The sequence below is a fragment of the Aspergillus campestris genome (assembly GCF_002847485.1).
Source record: "Aspergillus campestris IBT 28561 chromosome Unknown P168scaffold_1, whole genome shotgun sequence".
Classification (NCBI taxonomy): Eukaryota; Fungi; Ascomycota; class Eurotiomycetes; order Eurotiales; family Aspergillaceae; genus Aspergillus; species Aspergillus campestris.
Window position 1 is genome coordinate 1,791,298 of NW_020194336.1, and position 21,092 is coordinate 1,812,389.

The window sequence follows — 21,092 nt, forward strand, 5'->3', positions numbered from 1 at the left end:
GTGTTCGCTGGTTAATGACATTTTTCCTGGTGAGGGCCCGCAGGATTGATGTCGTTACAGATCATGAGAGCTAGAGTAACTGCGCCATCAGAAATACAGTTGCTGATCTGCACGGCAGGTCGAGTCTCTTATCCTCAGTATATCGTCCGGGGAAGGGAACAGACATCCCCCGCCGGTGCCTCTCCTACAACACCGACATCACCTGGGTTTCATGATCATTCTTCATGGTACATGTTGACGCTTCTGTACCAGCGACACTTATCAAACGTGGAGTGTCTCCATCCGCGGGAGACTCCAGTGCATCTGATTGTTGATAGGTCAAGGAGCAACATATCACACACGGTGGGACCCCACGAGAGACCCTTCCCCGGAGGAACCTGTGGCGACAGTCATTTCCTGATGGAACCCAGAGAAATTGGAGCCAGAAGAGCAGCTGAAGTCGTCTTCAATCTATGATTCTACAGTGATGGAGGAATCGACGCAGGGACCAGGCAATTCAGGCCATGAAACCCCCGAATTGCTTGGCCGGGCTGAGTCAGCGGCATCAACCCCTTTTACGGATCTTTCAAGGCGCCAAAAGGACCAAAATCCACTCTGGAGACCGCGCGATCCATTATTTACTCCAACAATTGATTGACTGTCCTTAATTTAATTTCTGCTTTCTGGTCTGTTTCCCTTATTTTTATTGCTTTAATCTCATTAGTTCTCCTTCGACGTCCCTCGTGTGGATTGCCCCTCGCTTTGGAACACCGAGTTTTTAATTTCATTAAACTAAAGTAATTTATCGATCGGGGTTGGTTTACTTGCGCTCCTGGCACGTCCTCCTCCGCCTCCTGCCACACTGGTGAAGCACACCAACAACTCCCCTCCGCACCGTCTGTCTCTGTTGTAAGTAGATGCATCTCGTGATTGATTTCCTTCCTTTCGGTGTGCAGTCCTGATCAGAACGTTGGCTGATTGTTGTTGCGCGAACTACCAGCTGGAGCATTTGTGTCTGCGTTTTGATTCTGGACTCTCCCCCCTCCTCAACCCCCTTCTCGAGTCCACCGTTCTATCCGATCGTCAAACCCCCTCTTATTTTTCCCTCGGACGCAACGCTGATCGCGACTGGTCGAGAAGACTCCCGCGACTCTCATCTGCAGTTTTGGAACTGTCCCTCTTCATCCTTCATACCTCGTCGGCTCTGTTGTCTTGTTCGCGACTTTCGTCAGTCGCTCAACCGTCACAATGGGTGGTCAAGTGTCTAAGATTATGGGGAAGATCTTCGGAACCAAGGAAATGCGGATTCTGATGTTGGGACTCGATGCTGCAGGAAAGACCAGTACGTTGGCCGTGCCCCTCTTGCAGGACTCATTGCTCCCCCTTACTCTCGGAAGAAGGAAGCGGCTGACCTGGTATCACGATAGCGATTCTCTATAAACTTAAACTCACAAACCAGGATGTCACCACCATCCCCACCGTTGGCTTCAACGTCGAGAGTGTCACCTATAAGAACGTCAAGTTCAACGTGTGGGATGTCGGTGGTCAGGACAAGATTCGGCCGCTGTGGAGGCACTACTACTCCGGTAAGACCCTATTGCATGCGTCGTCGGGGATTCGTGGGGCTAACGATGGCTGGCATATGCAGGTACCCAAGGGTTGATCTTCGTCGTCGATTCCAGCGACACCGCTCGTATAGAGGAGGCTCGCTCCGAACTGCACAAGATCATCAACGATCGCGAAATGAAGGATGCCCTTCTGTTGGTGTTTGCGAACAAGCAGGATGTCCAAGGCCGTACGTATTCGCAACTCACTGCTGAGATGCAGCACTTTTGGGACGATGCGACTAACCGTCTCGCTTGCAGACTTGAGCCCTGAAGAGGTTACCAGTGCGCTGCAGCTCAACAAGCTCAAGGACAAGCTGTGGTACGTGGCGCCCAGTGTTGCTACCGACGGTACCGGTATCTTTGAGGGATTGGTAAGTTTCTTTCCCCGGTCATGATCTTCATTTCAGGGTTGACTCGTTTTAGGCTTGGCTCTCGAACAACGTCAAGACGCCGCCCCAGAAATAAGCCGTCTCCCCATACACACTCGTTCCCGACCGACCAAACGACCTTACTACAGGCCTCATCCCAGCTCCGACGCGGCCTTGTGTATAACACCTTATCTTGGAACCAACCGACCTCATTCGTTTCATGTCCGGTTTGATGACAGAAGACGCAGCACTAAAACCTGTGTTTCGACCACCTTGACGCCCTCTTTTCTTCTTTCTTTTTCCTTTTCTGTTCTCTCTCTCATCTTTTCTTTTTCTCTTCTCTTTCAGCTTCGATTAGCTTCTGATGATATCCCCCTTGTTTCCACACGGGCTTATATGTCAATACCCCCTCATCTCTAATTAATACCTGCCTTTTCTTGTCACACACTCTCCCCCCTGATCCGGGCACTATCTCATTTCCGTTGTCGTTTTCTTCTGCTGTAGAAAGATCCAAATAGAAGGCAAATGAAACCCGCACATATACAGATACAAAGAAACTCACACCCCCCGCACAACTCAAGCATACGCCTGTTTTGCGCGTTGGCCATGACTGACCGGGTTGGTTTGGCAGCTTTGTACAGATAGACAGCTTCGATAATACTAATTTTACCATCCATCTGTTTCTACATGAGTATGATTGCTTTCAGGATGCATGTAATGTAAGGGCCTTATCCCCAGTGCGGGCTATGCTGTCCTCGGGATATTGGCTATGTCTACTGTATCCTATGATTGTCGCGGAAATTCCATGCCATTCATTGTTATAAATAAAATAGGACTCGAGAACAACTGCTTCCCCGCCAGGTCTGCGGCATCAAGGTCCATTCACTTATATTCAGTCCAAATTCCCCCTCACAACTGGCCCGGCCAGATATCGTCGGCAATTTCACGCACAAGCTTCAATTTGTTGATCATACCAGCGTAGTCAATGGCATTACCATCACGGTGGCTAGCAAAGCCACACTGCGGACTAACGCCGATCTGGTCCAGAGCCTGCTCGACGGTAATATTGTTTCCCTCAGCGATGAATCTAGCCGCTTCGTAGACGCGCGCCTGCATTTCCTGCTTGTCTTCCAGCGCGGGGAACTTGCTGGTCACTACGCCCAGGATGACGTTTTTGTGAGTGGGGAGTTCCTTGAGGGGTTCGAAGCCGCCTGCGCGCGCGGTGTCGTACTCGAGGTAGTAGGTGTCGACGTTAAGCTCTTGGAAGAGTCTGGCTGCGATGCGGTCGTAGCTGCCTTCGGAGAAGTGGCGGCTGCCGACGAAGTTGCCGCGGCAGAGGTGCACGCCGATGTGGAAATCGGTGGGACGCTGGGAGAGGAGGTCGTTGTAGAGCTTGATGTAGTTGGCGAATACTTCGTCTGCTGAGTGGGTGTTGAGTGGGTCTTTCTTCCAGCCGTTGAGCATCTTTTCGGAGCAGAAGTCTGGTGGCTGGGTTAGTTGATGTCTCGCGATACGGAGGGGGTTAACTGAATAGTGGGAAGGTCTCACAGGCAAGGTTGGGGTCGTCGAACTGGACGTTCCGGCATCCGGCATCGTACAGGATTTGCAGTTCATCCTGATAGGCCTTGGCAATGTCTGCGAAGTACGCCTCGTCCGAGGCATATACGTTCTTAGGGTAAGCGCAGCCTGCCTTATACCGTAGGTGGTACCAGTTGGGGGCGGCCAGGGTGAGTTTCAGGTTCTTGACCTCCTCGGGAGCAATTAAGCTGGCGAGGTACTTGAATTGGTCGACATAGGTGCTTCCCACGTGCTTGATCTTGCCGGTGCAGAGGACGCTTTCACCGGGCTTTTTCCCGGACTCTAAGAAGGCGGCAACGTCCGGAGCATACTCACGGAATATAGCCGCGTCGATGTCGCGGACCTCCTCAAATCCATCTAGACCGGGAAAGAAAGAGCCCCAGAACACTAGACAAGTACAAGTATAAGTCAATTATCATACTCCTGGTGATCTGGCAGTGTCCGCGGCGGTGGGGTTCTTACTATGTCTGCAATACTCCCCATCAGAGGCCGCAGGATAGCCTAGCTCCTTCTGCTTGCTGACAATGTCCTTGATGTCGTTCTTTTCGACGGCGATAAGGTCTGACTCTGGAGCTTCACCCTTCTCAAAGGCTGTCTTGGCGTTGAGAAGTTCTTTCGTTCGCAGCAGCGAGCCCAAATGCTCAGCGCGGAAAGGAGGGCTGCGGTACAACTTTCTAGTCATGATGACAATGTAGTGAGAACTCAATTGCAGAAAGTGCTGTCGGTACTGAGAATTCTAATCTGGGTATCGAGACCGTGTGTAACTCATATGTGCAAGGCTGAGCGGGGGCTGCTAGAAGGAACATGGGACGCATGAGCCGCATGGATCGATGGAGGGACAACGAAGCACTGATCCAACAAGGCTATCTCTTTTTTGCTAGCTCCAGCATCGAGATTCGCTGATGCTTCCATCTAGACGGTTTGAAGCCCCACATCGCTTCCTTTCGTGTCGTCCTCGAAGTTGGACCTCCCCACTGCAACACATCGCCAATGGTATTGCCTACAGACGAACTGTGCGTTGTGTATAGTGTAAATGAAAGCTGGACATCCAGCAAGTGAGAGACCATGCTGCAAGACCAGCTAACAGCTCGAGCCTCTATCGGAGTGCCATGGGGTTGATCTTCTCGCTCAGTCTGTAAGCACGGAGGAAGAAGGATTTCCCCTCTGCTCGAGCTCGAATGATATGATCCAATGGTAAACACCAGGAATCGACGTTCCTTTGTCCTCTCTCTCCGCACTAGATTCGTTGTAGATAATCGTTGGGCCAAGCCATCAAAAGTGGCCCCACTGCCAAGCATCGTTGACGACATTTCCATATCCAAGTCGACGATCCCCAGTCACGTGAGTGGGGAGGGCCGGCAATTGGGCGCTGACCCCGGACCCGAAACCCAGTTGGTCAACCTTACTCCGCTGGACCTTTCTATCATAGGTCTTCATTATCCCGCAATTCGCCATCAACCTCATTGTGGCAGTTCTCTGCATATCCTACACACGTGGGGTTCGGTCCGTAATGTGACCGTCGCACTAATCCGCTCTTTTCTCAGGCGACCCCCGCAATTTTCGATAATGCCGCGGCCACTATCGGCCTTGGAGTCTCTTCCCAGCGAGCTTCTCGATGAGATCATCTTCTACCTCTCTGTTTCTCCTCCGTCCTTGGCGAATTTTCACCAGCCACCGACTCCTCGCATGGTCAGAAATAGAACTCGAGATCTGAAAAACTTGGCCAGGGTTTCGTTGCGTCTCCGGGAAGTCGCTCTACCACCGCTTTTCGCGCACGCTTGCTTCAACCTGGAGGACGTAGACGATTTCCTCGCTTTTGTCGCATCCTTTGACCTCAAGCAATATGTGTCTTCTATTGTTGTGAAGGGAAAAGACACCCCAGGCGAACGCGATGATCCTCTCTGGTGGCGGAGGGTACTGTCCCGCCTCGACCCGCTCCGAGTAACGGTCATTGCTCCCCCGCGCTTTATTGGAGCTATGCTGGACACGCCTATCATGGAGGGACATAGCTGGGCCTTTGAAATTCCTCTCCAGGTTCTGCAACTAGACCGTGACAGTCGCGAGCGGGACCCGATGCTGTCATCGCAAATCGAAGAGCCTTCAAGCCTGCTGGACACTCGTTGCTGGTCATCTCTTTCGTTCAACGAGTCTTCCTCTCTCAAAGCGTATAACCACTATGAGTATTTCTTGTTCCAGGTCCCGTCCCTGGTCAGAGAATGGGGCTCCACTGCAGCCACTCCGTCCTGTCCGGAGCAGCTCTTTCTATCCCTCTCGCTCAACAACCTGACCTCCTTTCAGTATACCGCTGTGTTCCCCTTCTACAATCATGTCAAGCTGGTGTTGAATGCAGTGTCATTGATGACGAGCCTGCAGTCGCTTCGGATCCAGCTGGCGCCCTGCCGCGGCGACAAAGTCATTGAGATCGAGCAGAGAGGCTCTATGGACCCAAGCGACCCATGGATGGAGCTTGCCACCGGCTACTCGCTCATTGCTCAGGCCGTGAGGGATTTGGCAGACGTAGGCCGTCTTGTAACCTTCAGTTCTGGCGACTACGATTTCGATGCGCTTCGGTCCGAGTTAGCCCCAATCTTGTACGATGTGTTGAATGATCATGAGTGGTTTCATGATGGACACGGTACCTGGATCAAGAAGAAAGTTTCCCCGATGGGAATCGCAACTGAGTCAATATCCGCGGTAGACACGGTTGTATGAGGTCGGTGACTGGATTCGCTGTATCAAAATAAATCTGTATAACTAAGGATGTAGATAATTGAAAATTCTTGTGGCTAGTTTCCCCGATATAGGTTTCCAAAGCTACCCATGGAATAGCCGTGCATGAAGCCAACGGGTTCTGCCTTAATCGTAAGGCGCCCGCACGTGGCGCGTCTATCAGTTCCGGTTCCAGTGTTTGAACCCACCATCTACTCTGTAATAACCTTCAGAAACACCCCAAAAGGTAACCAAACACCATGGAATCGTGGATCTATCGATCAGAGTATCTCTAGTGCCGTTTTCTTGGTGAATTGGAGGATAAAGGACCAAAGCCTCGTTCCACTAAATAACCATGCGACGCGCAACGGCCGCGCCTGAACTACTTCTTATCATACACCGAACAGCATGCTCCTGGTTTGATACCACTCTGCTTCTTGTATATGATAAGCATCATGCATTCCACAACCAACGCGTATGCGTCGGAGCCAGCCGTCCCACTTCTGGCTCACTCACTACTCCAACACGATGTCGCGACGGCGGGAGATCAACAGAATACTGAGTCCACGCCAACAAACCCCAGCCTTTCAAACCGGGACTGGAATCTTGAACACGACATCAAAAACGGGGTTGAATATCCCTCAATGGGTGTTTTCCGCCTTGGGACCGTCATCGGCTTCTCATTCATGAAGAATGACTCCAAGGAGGGCGATGACCTCGACCACGTAGGACAGGTATGAAAGTCTCGCGTCGGACTTCAGAATCAACTCGCATCTTCAAAGACCAGCCATTGATCTATTCCATGCAGATTCCTCGATATCTCTTAGCAGCGCGCTTGCAGCAATCGGCCCAATGTTCTAATACTAACCCCAGCGCATTCATTATCTACCCGGCACACTTTGACGCCTTCTCGCCGGAGAAACTCCTAGAATCGCTCCTCTCCGCGTCGCAGTCACCCACCCTGTCCCGCTCAGAGGCAATATCCCGCCTCGACTCCGTCCAGCTAATCCCAGTCTTTGACTTTTCCGCCGCTTCGCAGGCCCTCCACCAAATCGCAGACAGCCTCTCCCAGCAGCGCCAACAGCCAGATCACAGTATCACACTCATATTTGCCGGACTCGACAGCCTCACTGAAGGCGTCATCCGCGCCTCAAATGCAGTCCGCGGCGCCGCCGTTTTAACCAGCGTGCTGCGAACGCTGACGCAACTGTCTCGCACGCACAGCATGTACTTGTCTATCATGCTGGTCAACACCGGCGGCCTTGGCCAGCTATCCCCATTCTACAACCCCAGACCTTCAACTGATGACAGCCAACACCATCCCGCCGCAGACGATGGTAGCATTCATTCAATCTTTCGGACGTCTGGCGCGCCGCTGTTCCCTAACCTACTAGCGAAAACACTCGATCACGGGATCGATACTCACCTTTTGCTGTCGGTTGTCCGGGGTCAGGCCCGCGTGGTGGAGGTCATTAAAGACCGGGTGGGCGATGGGGTTGGTAAATGGTGTGTTTGGAGGGGTGAGTTATCTTGAATGAAACGTACGACGTGCACAAGGACATACTCAGGCATACGAGCTGCTGTTCAACAATATTTTGGTTATCTGCCAATGCTATAATACTGGTCGGACATGTGGATCGATCAAAAGGAATATTCTCACGGGTGCAGAGTGTCCAGCGTTTTGTGCCCGTGACGGCACGGCTATCTTTACCAACCATTCCTAGACTTCAAAGCCTTCACTGAACACCCAAATCTCTTGAACTATACGTGCAGCATGGAGAGCATCAATTCAAATCACGAAGGGACCGAAAAGCAAAAATCACCTTTCAACCCAAGGCCCATAGAAGGCTTTATCTAATTCTGATCACTCGCGGGGAAACACCCTGGAAGATCGACGGCCGATGCGCACAGAAGTACCCTATACGACGAAACCCGCCGTCCCCCTCAAGCGGTAACAACATCAAGCCTTCCACGTTCTCCTGGTGCAAGACCTGAGCGACCGCGAGGCACTGAATCCGCACATCCGACAAGAGCGGAGCATCCAACGGATCGGTCACGCCATACGCAACAACGTCTTGATCATCAGTCATCCCGCTCGTATCATCACTCCCCTGCAAGAGAGCGAGATCCGCATCTTCGACACGATCCGGTCTGAATACACGTCTCAACCCCAAGTCGACAAGAATGCCCTTCATGTCTAGAGTACCCGATCGCACTGAACCGAACGGACCCGCTCTCCCGGCTTCAATCTGGCAATCGAGCACCTCAAATCCAGGAAATGGACTTCGCGCGTGGGGCTCATAGATGGAATAGATCCACCCCTCGGCAACGCTGGCCCAGCTCCAGCTAGGCGCTACACTCTGCGCCGCAGCGGCAGCAGCAGACTTGAGGAGCGGATAATCAGAAGCTTCGACATCCACAACAGGCTTGGGGGGATTACAGCGCCAGAGGAGGTCGTCAACTAAATGTTCCTTCCACAACCCACCGAGGTACGTCCAGCCTGTCGTCTGCGCGATCTCAGACGCCACAGCGGAAAAGGCATTCAACTTGTCACTGGAGAAGGTGAGCGCCCTGGCGCAGTATTCTTCGCGGAGGTTCAGCCAGCGGGAGTAGAGCTCGCTGTGGCCATCTTTGTACCTGTTGGCTCGCTTGCACAGGGAGAGAAAGTCCGTGTCGAAGATTGGGCTCGCGCCGAGGTACGTGATGACACACTCGGTGCATTCCCACGAGATGCCGTCGCTCGCGAAGAATAACCGCCGAGGCGACATGGTGGACTCCTGGAGGGTCCAGGCTCTGAGCAAGATGGGCTCGTTTTGGAAGGCTTGCGCTTGCATCGACGTGTCCCCTACAAAGAAGGATACTCCGCGCTTCTCGTCTGCGTCGATCGGGCCTACTTGCACAGGTGTGAAGCGGTCGTGCAGCCCTTGCGGAGGGAGCAGGAATCCCTTGTCTGCGCTGGTGGCGCTTGCCACGATGATTGTTAGGGCTCCCTGCCGGTAAATGCTGGCCATTTGGGGCAGCTCCGCCGCGAGATCGTCCGGTGAGTCCTGGATGATGCAGAGGGCGTCGATCCAGATGTACCGGAAGCCGAGCCGGGCCGTCACCTCCATCGCGTCTCTCAGGGTATTTGGCAGACGGGCTGGGTCTAAGCCCCGGCGCAGCTGTTCGTGGCTTGATGTTGTGAGGGTGTACGTTTGCGCGGGGCCCCAGACATAGCTGAGGACGACGTACACGTCGTCGGGTGCTGCGATCTCGTCGCGGTTGATGAGCCGTGGGGAGTGTGGATCGGTTACGTCGATGAGTCGACTGGGGTGGAAGCCTCCGGCGGGTCGGCATTGGCGGTGGCTGCTGCATGATTCGAGCCAGTCTAACGCTGAGGTCGCCCAGTCATCCGAGTCCGCAGATATGCGGCCCCAGTTTCGCTGGAAGACTTGCGACTGGGGATCTGTTTACATATCAGCTGTGATGTTTGTCAGAGGCCATAGCGGGGATGTCTACCGGTGGAAGAAACCTGAAAGGTTAGAAAGATCATATCTGGGCCTCCTATCTCAGGGAGTCGACAATCTTCACCCTGGGTGCCTGTCACTTCGATCTGTAGCTCAACTTCATCAAACGTCGCCATACCACGATGTTTCCGGAATCGGACGATGACCGAGACCTCCGCATCGCATCTGAGATTCGAGATCGGAAACCGACAACATGCCGGATCAGTCACCTCATCCCCACTGTCTTCGAAGACGAGGAAATCCGCCACGTGTCTAATGCCGAGGGCTATGGCCGAGCACCACGGACATCCTTCTTGAGCAGACACGTAGAGATCACGGCTCGTCCGGGCGTAAGCTATTGCTGCCGTTGACGAGCTTGTCTTAGCGGACAGCTGATCGTACAGTTCTTGGTTGAAGATATAGTCCGTGCAATAAGTGCATGTCTGCCCTGCGGCGACCTTGTACGGCAGACGGCGGTCTCTGCGCTGCCCGATACCCCAGCGGATGCTCATGGTGATGGTTCTCGAAGATTATTAACTGTTTTGTGTTCAGTATGTCCAGAGGCTGTCGTTAAGGTCAGGCAGTTGATTCATTTTACCCCGCTTTGTGGCGTGAGTCGGGAATGTCAGATGTGGGATAGTGGAGGCCAAGCCAATGCCACGAAGCAATTAGAGGCGGCTGATATAGTGGCGTATACTAGTTGATCATATGTGAGCCTGACTCTATGGCAGCCTAGGAGGTAATTCTGCAAAGTCACTGATATAAGTACTATTTTTTTTTTCAGCCTTGGTCTATCTTATCTACAGCACAAGCATGTGATATCTATCTGCTGTCGCTGAGATAGTACAGCTATCCTCGTCAGTGTAGACGAACCGTATCGCTTTCAACAATCCAGGTCGTTCCAGTACTCCAGTCATGTCCTCAATGGCCTGTACTCACACCACACGGAAACATTTGGGCTCGCGTCCTCCACAGTGTGATTATTTGAGAGTCCAGGTCCAATGTCCGTCGATGGTAGTCGATGATTAGAACCCCGATCCACAAGAGATTGTCCGGCCGGACTGCCAACATTCAATAAGGCAGGAGCACAAAGCTCTCTCGGCCCTTGTTCGTATTGAGCTGACTGACGTTGTAGTATAAAAGTGTTGGGTCGTTGGTGGGCCCCAAACCTGCAATCTATAAGACCGGTTATGATATGACAGCCACTGCAGCAAAATATGGTCAGGCTTATCATGGTCAACATGATATAATAGTTTCAGACACCTTGCTGGATCATTGCGTGGAACTCTTGTGAACAACCGCGGACCCGCTATTTGCGTAGCATGATATCTCTGCTTTTCCGGTTTATCTCTTGGTATGAGGTGGTATTTGGACTGACGACTTCCTGTAAACAGGCCATTGGTCAAAAACCTTCATTTATAAATCCCACTGGGAATTTATGGAGAGACTTGCACTCAACCACAAACTCAAGGTATTCGATTTCCGTCAACACGATGGATTCAGAATTGGTCAGACCAAGACCAACTCTCATAGTCCAGTCGTATCCAGCGCATTGGCATGGTTGCCAAGTCACACACCATCACCCAAGCACAAGCTCTTTTGCGTCGCGGATTATTTGCATAGTTTTGAGATCATATCGCGCACATGTTCTCGAACAGCAAGCCGCTCGGAGCTTTCGAGATCCTTCTCGCCGATCAATTCCTTCCAAATCAGCCAAGGATGGAAACAACCGCGGTGCATCCTTTTCATATTATAGGAGGCGGCAACCCGAGGTATATATTCCTTGTTGTCTTGTGACAGCCACTGCACCAAAATACTGATTCCGTACTTTGGTCAAGCTTGGTATGACTGATATCCCAGAATTCTGCAACCGAAGTCCTCCATGGGTGCAGTTGTATTGGGCAGTATTTGCCGGCAGGAAGGGTGATGATCCCTATTATACAGCGACTTAGCCTCCGCCAAAAGAGATTGTGGCAATGTCGAACTAGTTCTTCAAGAGTCGTATGTCAAGTGCGCTTCTCTGTCTGTTTTCTGCGTCTGCCTTGAGAAAAAGGGCCAGTCTGGGGAGATGCATCCGTTCATTGTCGAGTGAGAGAGGATGAGAGGAGGTTCGGGAACTGGAATGTTGTTGCTTTTTTCGCAATGATGATGTTTAATGAGGTACCTATCTCGGGACTTTAAATTGTGCATAGGGCATGAATTGCGCTCGGATCTTTGCTCTGTATATATAATAGACTGGTGTCAAAGGTTACAAGGGATTACCTGTGGTTGTATAATGGTGATAGGATTATAGATAATCGTAAAATATATATAACTATACCTATAAGGATAATTCTATAAATCTTCTCGCTATTCATTTTAACTATTCACAGTCTAATATAGACTTACGACTTTACTGTTTTATATCTTTATTACCTAGGGAGTAGTTCTCAAGTAATACTTTCTATCACTTCATTATTCACTAACTAGATTATATCCAGACTTTGATTATCTACTAACCATTTAGTCATATATACAAAATATCATATAGATGAGAGATGAAACATGCTCGTAATTAAATAAAAGGTCTCCATATGCTCCAATAGTAAAATGAAGTAATGTTGCCCAGAGTCATTGGTCAAGTAGTTAGCAAATTTTGTTCGTTCTAGGTTATATATAAGTAGACCTTGCCAGAACCGGCCCATGGTCAGCCCCATTTCTATGCAAATGTCATAATGAGGAGGGTCCCACATTCTATGCGCCTTTCTTCTGTCAAATGGGTACATGGCAGGTGTCAAAGTTTGTTTTTGGTCTTCGACCTTGAACAAGAACCCGCAAACGGTCTGCAGAACCCAATCCGGTGGAGTTGCATACACCATGTAACCAGTCAGCCTGTTACTTGGAACTATTTAGGTTACTGATATCCCTCTTTCTATCATGCGTCTTCATTAACATTCCATTCTATTCTAAGTTTAATGTCTTACTATCCAGCCTCTTCTTCTTGTTTGATGTATACAACAAAATACTCAAGAAACTACTACAGCACCCAGCCCAAACGACCTTGTGTCCGATTGCCTGAATACACCTGACACCATGGAATCCTCAAAAATCGAGTTGTGGGTCCCAAAGGACTTCGCAGAAGAAGGGAAAATTTATATGCTTCCCGCAAATCACAGGGGCGATATGTACCATATCCGCGCTGCCATGCTCTTGGAGCCGCATCACCTTCTTGTTTATGCCTGTTCCGATAAGACGAAGGACCTCACGGGATACCTCATGAGATCGGTTGCTTCCGAAAACAAGATGTTTCTGACTGAATGGTCTTGGGAAATACTCAGTGGAAGTAAAGATCCCATAGGTACCGGATACGACAAACGGAAGTTCGAAGTGATCAGTGAATCAAACGCAACTACAATCATCAGAGGGAAAATTAATTCGGAGAAAGATGCCAAAGATTTAGCAGAGAAAATGATAATCATTGATCAAACGCACAAAGAGGAGATACGACGCTACTTGGAAAGTCTATGCGAAAAGCTTTTCCAAACAGGCACCGAAGCAGTCCTCATACAGTGTCGCGACACTGGCACGAAAGGGGGGATATACCCAGAACTCGATTCCGGAATTGACTCGGTCATACAGATAGCTCAATACGTGGGAATGGTCTCCCAAACGCTGAAAGTCGTGCTCTGTGGAAACACCGAAAAGATCGACGATCTTGCTGGAATTGGGGAGTATTTCAAACAAATAGAATCCAGCAAATGGCCGAGTGAGAGCAACAGAGATATCGAAGCATTCTTTCTCCAGATAGCATTCGAGAAGAAATACTTCAGCATGGTCATTGGCTTTCGCAGTGGCGGGTTGGACCTCTTCACCTTCCTTGGAGTACCATCTGTTTCAATCAGCGTTCGACAGATGGTAGGAGAGAATCGACATGGAGAAATTGCACGGAATAAACACCTTCAGCGCTGGAATATCCAGTATGAGCTTCCACGACACGTCACTACCAAATACTTCGGAGAAAGACATGACCTTCTCGGCTCACCTTGGTGGAAGTTTGACAAGCCAAAGGGTCCTACACGCGCGGATCAAGACAGGCCAAAGAGTCCTACACGCGAGGATAAAGATAAGCAGAGCATCCTTCCAACTGGCTTCCACAAATTTGACAGTGAGATTGTCAAAATCGGCATCCATAACGCTATCGTTGTCCTCTTGAAGTATCCCAATGTCCCAACCATAAAGCCGGTTATCCAGAACCGCGTGTTTTCCAACTGGGAGTGTCGGCCCAGTCATTACAGCAACACTAGGCGAGAGGATCTCCGTGACTTCTTCGACGGCCAGAGAGAAAAGGAAGAGGATGATTTTACAACGAGAAAGAACGACATTGAGAATAGGAGAGAGGGCAAAGCTGACTTTGAGAAATGGGAAAACTCCATGCGTCAAGAATGGAATCGCATTCTCAACAAGCGTTATCACTAGTGGAGAGAAATACCACTCGGCTACAAAAGATATCTAGACACTTTTGGGCTCCGTGGGTATCCTTCTATAACAAGTTATACTGCGAAATCTCTTGTGTCTACTGATTAGCTTTCATGGACGTGTGGGCTGCCGTATTCCACTAACATGGAATATATAGTTGCTATTATATTCCTTTTCTTCGTTTGTTTTCTCAGTTTCATTCACAGGTACCTTGATCAATAATGATTTCTTGTTGGGTATTGGGCATTTTGTAACATAGAGAGTAGCAGGGTCTGGCAAACTAGCACCCCCCCCCAGCACCATCTGTATTCCTGTTGTGTAGTATTCTTCCGGCTTTTCTCATTTCAGAAGAATTTATCCTAAATGATCGGGTAATCTCAGTACAACTGATGCCATATTCGGAAGTATCCTCTATTTCACCACCATGAATTGGGATCAACCAGTAGAATTGACTACCTCATCCTGACTACCTAGCATCGCATGTGATATTGGGACATACTTCACCGAGCAAGCCCCTGAGTGCCCTCACTAAACCGGGGGGATCAGGGAACCAACGATATTGTAGAAAAGCAGGTACGTACGGATAGGAACATGCATACTTAGTAGATCCCAATTTGCACCATGATTCATGATCATTAAGTCTTCAAATACATGTATTCTTCTTCTTCTTCAAAAAAAATTTAATTATTATCACCTGGATTATCATAATGACATGACGGTGCCTGGTAGATTAATCACCGGTGACTGTATATACCACCGCCAACGGCAAGAATAATATGTTATAATAGAAGTAAGAACAAGAAAGAAAGATAGATAGTCAGACAGAGAGGACAAAAATTATTTAGCATCCGCGATAATCACCTCCGCGGCCTTCTCGCTGATCATATAGATCGGCAAAGCGATATACCAGCCCGGAATCTTGGGGAAAGCAGACGCATCGACAACACGCAGACCGTCAACGCCGCGCACACGGAAATCCCCGTCCAGCACAGCATTGGGGTCCTCGTCGTCGCCGATGGCGGCGGTGCAGCAAGCGTGGTGGCCCCAAGCGTCGCGCTTGATGAAGTCCTTGAGGTCCTTCTCAGTGGTGACGTTCGGGCCGGGCCAGACCTCCTCGAAGCCGCCGTCGAGCGGGATGAGGTCGTCGAAGATGGTGCGGGAGAACTCCATGGCCTCGTACACGGCCTGCAGGTCCTTCTCGTCGGCGCCGTTCTCGGTGACGCCCGTGTCGAACGAGTGGAAGTTGATGAGCGGGGTGTCGCGCGGGTCGGTCGACCGCAGCTCGACGGTGCCGGCGTTGTTGCGGCTGCGCGCCTTCAGCGTGATCCACGTCCAGTGCTGTGCGTCGGAGAGGCCCTCCTTCGCGTAGTTCGGGTAGTAGCCTGGGAAGTTGGTGGGCGCGCCGGAGACGAGTAGGTCGGGCTCCTCGTCCTCGGCGGCGACGGAGGACTTGCGGATGATGGCGATGGCGATCCCGTTGGTGGTGTAGGTGCCCTTGTTGAGCGGGTTGTTCTCGTACTGGTCCAGACAGGGGTCCGGCAGGGTGTACCCGAAGGTGCACTTGGAGGTGAGGAAGAAGTCCGAGGGCGCCTTGCCGATCGTGCCGGTCTCGTAGCGGTCTTGGAGGTTCTTGCCGACGCCGGGGAGGTCAACGACAGTGTCGATGCCGAAGCGCGAGAGCTCGTCCTTGGGGCCGATGCCGCTGAGCTTGAGCAGCTGGGGGGTGTTGAAGGAGCCTGCGGAGATGATGACCTCGCGCTTGGCGGTGACGTGGCCGGGCTTGCCGCGGGATTCCTTGGTCGCGCGCGGGTCGGCGCGGTAGAGGCTCTGGCCGCTGAGGTAGTCGACGCCGACGGCGCGGGGCGTGGGGCCCGAGTGGTCGAAGCGCACCTTGGTGACGAGCGTGGTGAGCTGGAAGTCAAGGTGGTATTTGCGGGAGCCGTCGTCGTTGCGGGCGTTGGCCGTGTCCATGAGGAAATCGCGCGGGCCCGTCCGCTTGTACTCGGGCACGTCGACGGCGAGAGGCACCTGGTAGGGGCCGGTCTCGAAGTCCCGGGTGGGGAAGGGGTTGTTGAGATCACGCAGCAGCACGCCGGCCAGACCGGCGACGGTGGTGATGGCCTTGCCCAGGATGGTCTTGCCGGCTGCGGTGGCACCGGCCAAGATAAGGGAGAGAATCTTCGCGTCTTCGATGACCAGCTGCAGGTTGGTCAGACTCGTGGTCAGCCAGCCGTCGAATCCGTGGCCCATGAGGGAACTGGGCATGTAGCGGTTGCGCTCGAGACGCTTGAAGTAGTTGCGCATGTTCTCTGCGGACCAGGAGTCGTTGCCGGTCAGAGCGGCCAGCTGCTCCCAGTCTCTCTCGAAGGGGTAGATGGTACTATACATATTCGTGAGTATATATGTCTCAGAGAACAGACAATGCCCCCAGTGAAAGCCTGACTTACACCATAGCATTGTGACTCGCGCATCCACCCAGCGTTCCCGCACGCGGATACAGAATGCCCAGGGGCTCCGCGTCCGCCGGAGGGTTGGAACCGACATGGAAGTCGCCCGACGAGGTGCGGTAGGTCATCTTGCTGTCCTCTTTCTGCCGGTCGAGGTCCGAGTAGTGGTTGACAAAGTAGTCCCAGCGCATGGGCTCGTACTCGGTGGACTGCAGCTGGAGGGCAGGGACCTGCTGCACCGTGGCGTTGCCCTGGTCATCACCGGCGTCGAGCACCAGGACCTTGAAGCCCGCGATGGCCAGTCTGGCTGCGAGAGGACCGCCACCAGGGCCGGATCCCACGACTACGTAGTCGTAGTCGGTGGTCTCGGTCGAACGGCGATGAGCATCGTGAACATGGTAGTCGTGCCTATCGCGTCTGTATCAGCGGCTTTTTGTTCCCGCGCAACTGGGGGTTCAATCTGCACCTACGAGGCAAGCACACCAGACAGCACAGACAAAGTGGACCACAGTCCCAGCGCTCCGGAGACACGCATGGCTACAGCAAAGCGAAAGAAAGAGCAAACAACAAACACAAACACAAACACAAACAGCAACTTAAAGAGAGACAGTAACGAACGGATGAGACGAGGGCGTGGATCTCTTTGGCTCCCGGCGCATTATAAAGCCAGCTCTGACATAAGAGAAAAACACCGTCCAGGGCCTCCTAAACCTCCCTATACCCTTTAATTTAGGCCATCCAGGGCAGGGACCGCTTAACGGCGATCGACACGCGCGGAACGAAGTCTGTCGTTCCCTAGCCAGCCACCACACACGGGGGTCACCAAGACACGGCTCCCAATACTCTCTTCCGGACCATTAGGGCAGAGGGTGGTTCCCTCTGGCGCGCCAGGAATAGTCCGGTGTGGAGAGACATCTACGGCGCAGGAGGAATGGACCGGCAACTAGAGGCATCTAGAATCCGATTCTCTAGGACTTCCAATCCTCGATAGGCATGAGTGGGCCAATGACCACGCGGTGCTCGTCGATTTCCCAATACAGGTACAGCCAGATCGTTGTAATCAGAGGTATTACCAACCCCCGAGTCAGCAGCTAATCTCCGTGGAGAATTGCCAGGAAGTCGACCCCCGTTCATTCGTGTCGGTCCCTACCGTATTGATGCCTACTAAATCCCCTAGGTCCTCGACACGAGGCGCATATCAATCAGGCTATAAAAAAGTACGACGGATATCCCCTCACGCTAGGGTAAAATAAGGGTGGGTCAACTCCACTCTGATCGACTCCGAGTAATGATAAGCCCTGTGCCGCTGGGTGTGGCGGGTCAGGGATTTTAGTCTTTCTAAAATCATTTTAGTAAAATGCTGTGCGCGGAAAAAAGGAAACGAAAAAAAGCAAGAGCATGTTCTCCCCGCCCGGATGAAGCTGAGATCGACTAGTGTCGTTGTTCTCCTGTCGCTTGAGTCGACCCTTGTCGTCAGACCCCTGATCGTGAACGGTTCTTACCATTGGGCTGGCGAACCCTATCCTATCCAACAGGAGAAATAGATATTAACTGTAAATTTTTATGTCCATGATAAGCCGTGCCGAAACCCATGCCCCCCCACCAACAGAATATAAGTAATAAAGTAGTGAATAATAAATAGACAAGAAAAAATGGGGGAAAATAGAGTTGAAATAAAAAAATGAAATAAAATAAAGAACGGTACGGAATGGACTCCGTCGACCCGCCTCGCAGACCCCTAATGGACGGGCCCGCTCCACGGTGCCTGCCGGTTCAGACTCGCCCGACTCGACGTCTCCAGGTCGTCGAGGGGCACAAAGTCGTGGTCTTTGTTGAGGGTCCGCACCTGGGTGGTGACCCCAAAGCCACCTGTGTTGTGGGCCTGTGAATTCGAGCCGTATGTGCCGTAAGTCTTGCCGCGCTCCGTGTCGCCAAAGGCGCGGGGAGCCATGCGCCGCAGGAGGGATCGAATAGCCGGGAGGCAGGCGCAGATGATACCGACGTGGCATTCGATGGTGCTCCAGTATCCGATTTTGACGTAGTCCCCTGAATAAGATTAGAAAATGGAGTGGAGGTGAGGTGTATTGCGGAGTCACTTACAGGTCAGGTTCTCGGTGGTCGCAAAGTGGATGAGGGACTCCAGACGCAGAATCGTGACGAGGGTAACGCTATAGAGGTCAGTATCAGCGAAAAGCCGAAGGCAGCAGGCCGGGAGAGAGGGAGCGTTACAAAATGCCCAGACTGAACATGCACATGACGTAGGCCTTCTTCCTCCAGGACAGGTTGAGACCATAAAGCTGTCTCAACGGCAGCACCATCACAAAGATATCCAACGCCATGTTGATCAGGGCCGCCGACCAGCCCTGCGCGTTGATGTTGTTGCAGTGGTAATTCTTCTCTCCATCCCAGTGGTGCCACGCGCCCGGAAGGGGTTCACACTGGAAGACGGAAATCAGGACGAATGTGATCCAGTAGGCGACATTGAGACCGATAACGACGTAGGTGAGTGTGCGGAACCGGCGTTCGGGGAAGATGCGCAGGTAGAAGCAGCAGATGGAGATTTTGGTCAGGGGGATAACGCTGAGGTAGAGCAGTTCATCCCAGAAGTAAACCTAGCATTGTCAGTTCTACAGCTGTATCTCTCGGATAAGCTGTGCCAACTCACATATAGAATTTTGGTGATATTTTCAAGCGGAATAGTCCACATGTCCCTGCCCAAGCCGAGATCTGCCACTGTGCGGGGGTCAGTCCAGTCTCTCAATGGGTAGATCAGATCGAAGGCAACATACACACGACAGAGAGCGCTGATAGTGGAATGACGAAGACCTGTATCTTCTTAGCCAGAGACCATACAGCTCAACCCAGGACAAGCATACCATGGTAATGGACATGGTTATATCATCCCACCCAAATACCCCTCCACAGCACCGAAGTCTCGCAATTATTCGAAGAACGTAGGCAATAATCGCCAGTATCATCCCGACAATCCCAGGTATCGACACAGCCTTCGTTCGATCGCGGATAGGCGCCCCGCACGCCTGCGAGGTAACATTTTTCGTCGCTGCACCAGGTTAGCCCTCTAATCCAACCACACTTCGATCCCACTACCTACTGAGACCCTCGCGAATACTGCAGCTGACGACCACACATTTCTCCAACGCCTCGGTGTACTTCTCATTGGTACACTGGCAGGTTTGATCGGTAAGGGCGCAACCGGACTCAGGCAGAGTCTCCGCCATACATTGGAGCTGCGACAGTCAGTGAGGGGTACATCAAAAGTCGATCCAGATATGCATACCGCGCACTTGGGCATCATCGCCTCCAATTCTTTCATACTCGCCGTCACCGCGGTCGCCAATAGGGCGACGCCCAGCACTCGAAATAGACGCATCTTGACCTCCGCAAGCTATCATCCGGGGAAGTGAGATGATAGACGGTGAGATCGGGAGAGAGATGGATAATGAAAGATGTGCTGGGCTGGAAGATCAACCACCTGCAAGTGCAAAAAGGACTGCAGTGACGGACCTGTTCGTCTCCGGCAACTGGCCGCGAGGATTCGCGGACCAATCTCGATAGACTGGACTCACTAGTCGTTGAACATCGATGCAATTTCATGTTCCACCTTCATGACGGTGATTTCTTTTTTTATTTTTTATTTTTTTTTCCCTTTTTACTGTGATTTTTATTCACTTTTTCGCCACGTTCAGCTACTAGTCAATCCGTCTGTCCTCCCATCAAGGGGCATACTATACCCGAAGAAGCCGTCACCAGCATGCATGTAACCGACAGGGGGAAAAGATGAACCCGTCGGGAGTTCAATGACTATCTCGAACGAACTGGAAAGGCGGCATGTCATTGCGATCTGCAGGATACAGCATTAGTCGATATCCCCGGTGATTTACTTGGGCTTTCTCTTTCTTGTTTTTCCGTCGTCTTGTCTTTCCCGAAGCAGGGGCCGGGGAATAGGGTCCATGTCTGCCAAGCAAGCCCTAATCCTAAAAAAACGCCGCTGAGCCGCTGGATCGGCAATTCAGGAGTTCAAGAGGCCCACCGCGGGGAGAGGGACGGCTGTTATCCCGTCAGGGCCGCCACTGTCAATTGCCCGAAATTCCTTAGCATGAACCTTACCGGGTGGGTCGGTCTAAGCAATGCCAAGATGCTGCTCCGTGTTCCCAGCATCCTGAAGGCAATAAACACTCAGCGAATAGCTCCTTCATCCACCTGCTATTGGAGTCTAATAGGGCTTATTCTGACTCCTCAGCCCGGAACCCTATGCCGTCAAGAGGATTGCCTCGGTGAACATGATTTGTGATCTTTGCAGACGATTTTCAGAGAAAGCACGGTTTAAAATGAGTCGGAATCTGGGCCTAGGAGAGCCATCCCATCTACTGCCTGAATCAGGTGGGATCTGCGCCAGCTCCCTGCTCTGCACTAATGTGGGTTGTGCATCCAATGAACCAATGT

General features: G+C 51.8%; 10 protein-coding genes across 10 annotated transcripts; 4 read left to right on the top strand and 6 right to left on the bottom strand.

Annotated features, from left to right (window-relative positions):
* Nucleotides 1-1,227: 1,227 nt before the first annotated feature.
* P168DRAFT_294402 (ADP-ribosylation factor family protein) lies at nt 1,228-2,051 on the top strand (the record flags this gene model as incomplete). Its single annotated transcript, XM_024837952.1, has 5 exons — nt 1,228-1,321; nt 1,407-1,565; nt 1,628-1,774; nt 1,845-1,957; nt 2,010-2,051. 5 exons carry the CDS (start codon nt 1,228-1,230, stop codon nt 2,049-2,051), a joined length of 555 nt encoding a protein of 184 aa, XP_024696907.1.
* Nucleotides 2,052-2,162: 111 nt separating this feature from the next.
* On the bottom strand, nt 2,163-2,745 carry P168DRAFT_13751 (uncharacterized protein). The gene has a single exon (XM_024832730.1). It carries the CDS (start codon nt 2,625-2,627, stop codon nt 2,274-2,276), a length of 354 nt encoding a protein of 117 aa, XP_024696908.1. The 5' UTR covers nt 2,628-2,745; the 3' UTR covers nt 2,163-2,273.
* Nucleotides 2,746-2,863: 118 nt separating this feature from the next.
* On the bottom strand, nt 2,864-4,214 carry P168DRAFT_229796 (cobalamin-independent methionine synthase II family protein; the record flags this gene model as incomplete). The annotated part of the gene is made up of 3 exons (XM_024833202.1): nt 2,864-3,435; nt 3,503-3,919; nt 3,995-4,214. 3 exons carry the CDS (start codon nt 4,212-4,214, stop codon nt 2,864-2,866), a joined length of 1,209 nt encoding a protein of 402 aa, XP_024696909.1.
* Nucleotides 4,215-4,304: 90 nt separating this feature from the next.
* On the bottom strand, nt 4,305-4,944 carry P168DRAFT_13694 (uncharacterized protein). Its single transcript, XM_024832723.1, has one exon. The coding sequence runs from the start codon at nt 4,846-4,848 to the stop codon at nt 4,396-4,398; it is 453 nt and encodes a 150-aa protein (XP_024696910.1). The 5' UTR covers nt 4,849-4,944; the 3' UTR covers nt 4,305-4,395.
* A 21-nt stretch (nt 4,945-4,965) lies between these two features.
* On the top strand, nt 4,966-6,315 carry P168DRAFT_286452 (F-box domain protein). The gene has a single exon (XM_024836346.1). The coding sequence runs from the start codon at nt 5,219-5,221 to the stop codon at nt 6,242-6,244; it is 1,026 nt and encodes a 341-aa protein (XP_024696911.1). The 5' UTR covers nt 4,966-5,218; the 3' UTR covers nt 6,245-6,315.
* A 381-nt stretch (nt 6,316-6,696) lies between these two features.
* P168DRAFT_262654 (uncharacterized protein) lies at nt 6,697-7,775 on the top strand (the record flags this gene model as incomplete). The annotated part of the gene is made up of 2 exons (XM_024834756.1): nt 6,697-6,975; nt 7,050-7,775. The coding sequence occupies 2 exons, from the start codon at nt 6,697-6,699 to the stop codon at nt 7,773-7,775; spliced, it is 1,005 nt and encodes a 334-aa protein (XP_024696912.1).
* A 316-nt stretch (nt 7,776-8,091) lies between these two features.
* Nucleotides 8,092-10,409, bottom strand: P168DRAFT_262656 (HET domain-containing protein; the record flags this gene model as incomplete). Its single annotated transcript, XM_024834757.1, has 3 exons — nt 9,740-10,409; nt 8,665-9,686; nt 8,092-8,601 (listed from the first exon to the last, which is right to left on the bottom strand). The coding sequence occupies exons 1-3, from the start codon at nt 10,236-10,238 to the stop codon at nt 8,092-8,094; spliced, it is 2,031 nt and encodes a 676-aa protein (XP_024696913.1). The 5' UTR covers nt 10,239-10,409.
* Nucleotides 10,410-11,225: 816 nt separating this feature from the next.
* On the bottom strand, nt 11,226-11,783 carry P168DRAFT_286456 (uncharacterized protein). Its single transcript, XM_024836347.1, has 2 exons — nt 11,565-11,783; nt 11,226-11,498 (listed from the first exon to the last, which is right to left on the bottom strand). The coding sequence occupies exons 1-2, from the start codon at nt 11,608-11,610 to the stop codon at nt 11,338-11,340; spliced, it is 207 nt and encodes a 68-aa protein (XP_024696914.1). The 5' UTR covers nt 11,611-11,783; the 3' UTR covers nt 11,226-11,337.
* Nucleotides 11,784-12,798: 1,015 nt separating this feature from the next.
* On the top strand, nt 12,799-14,181 carry P168DRAFT_277926 (uncharacterized protein; the record flags this gene model as incomplete). Its single annotated transcript, XM_024835641.1, has 1 exon — nt 12,799-14,181. One exon carries the CDS (start codon nt 12,799-12,801, stop codon nt 14,179-14,181), a length of 1,383 nt encoding a protein of 460 aa, XP_024696915.1.
* An 837-nt stretch (nt 14,182-15,018) lies between these two features.
* P168DRAFT_294406 (FAD/NAD(P)-binding domain-containing protein) lies at nt 15,019-20,019 on the bottom strand (the record flags this gene model as incomplete). The annotated part of the gene is made up of 10 exons (XM_024837953.1): nt 15,019-16,561; nt 16,629-16,993; nt 18,475-18,674; nt 18,729-18,796; nt 18,858-19,240; nt 19,294-19,361; nt 19,418-19,454; nt 19,505-19,689; nt 19,741-19,876; nt 19,927-20,019. 10 exons carry the CDS (start codon nt 20,017-20,019, stop codon nt 15,019-15,021), a joined length of 3,078 nt encoding a protein of 1,025 aa, XP_024696916.1.
* Between the last annotated feature and the right edge of the window lie 1,073 nt (nt 20,020-21,092).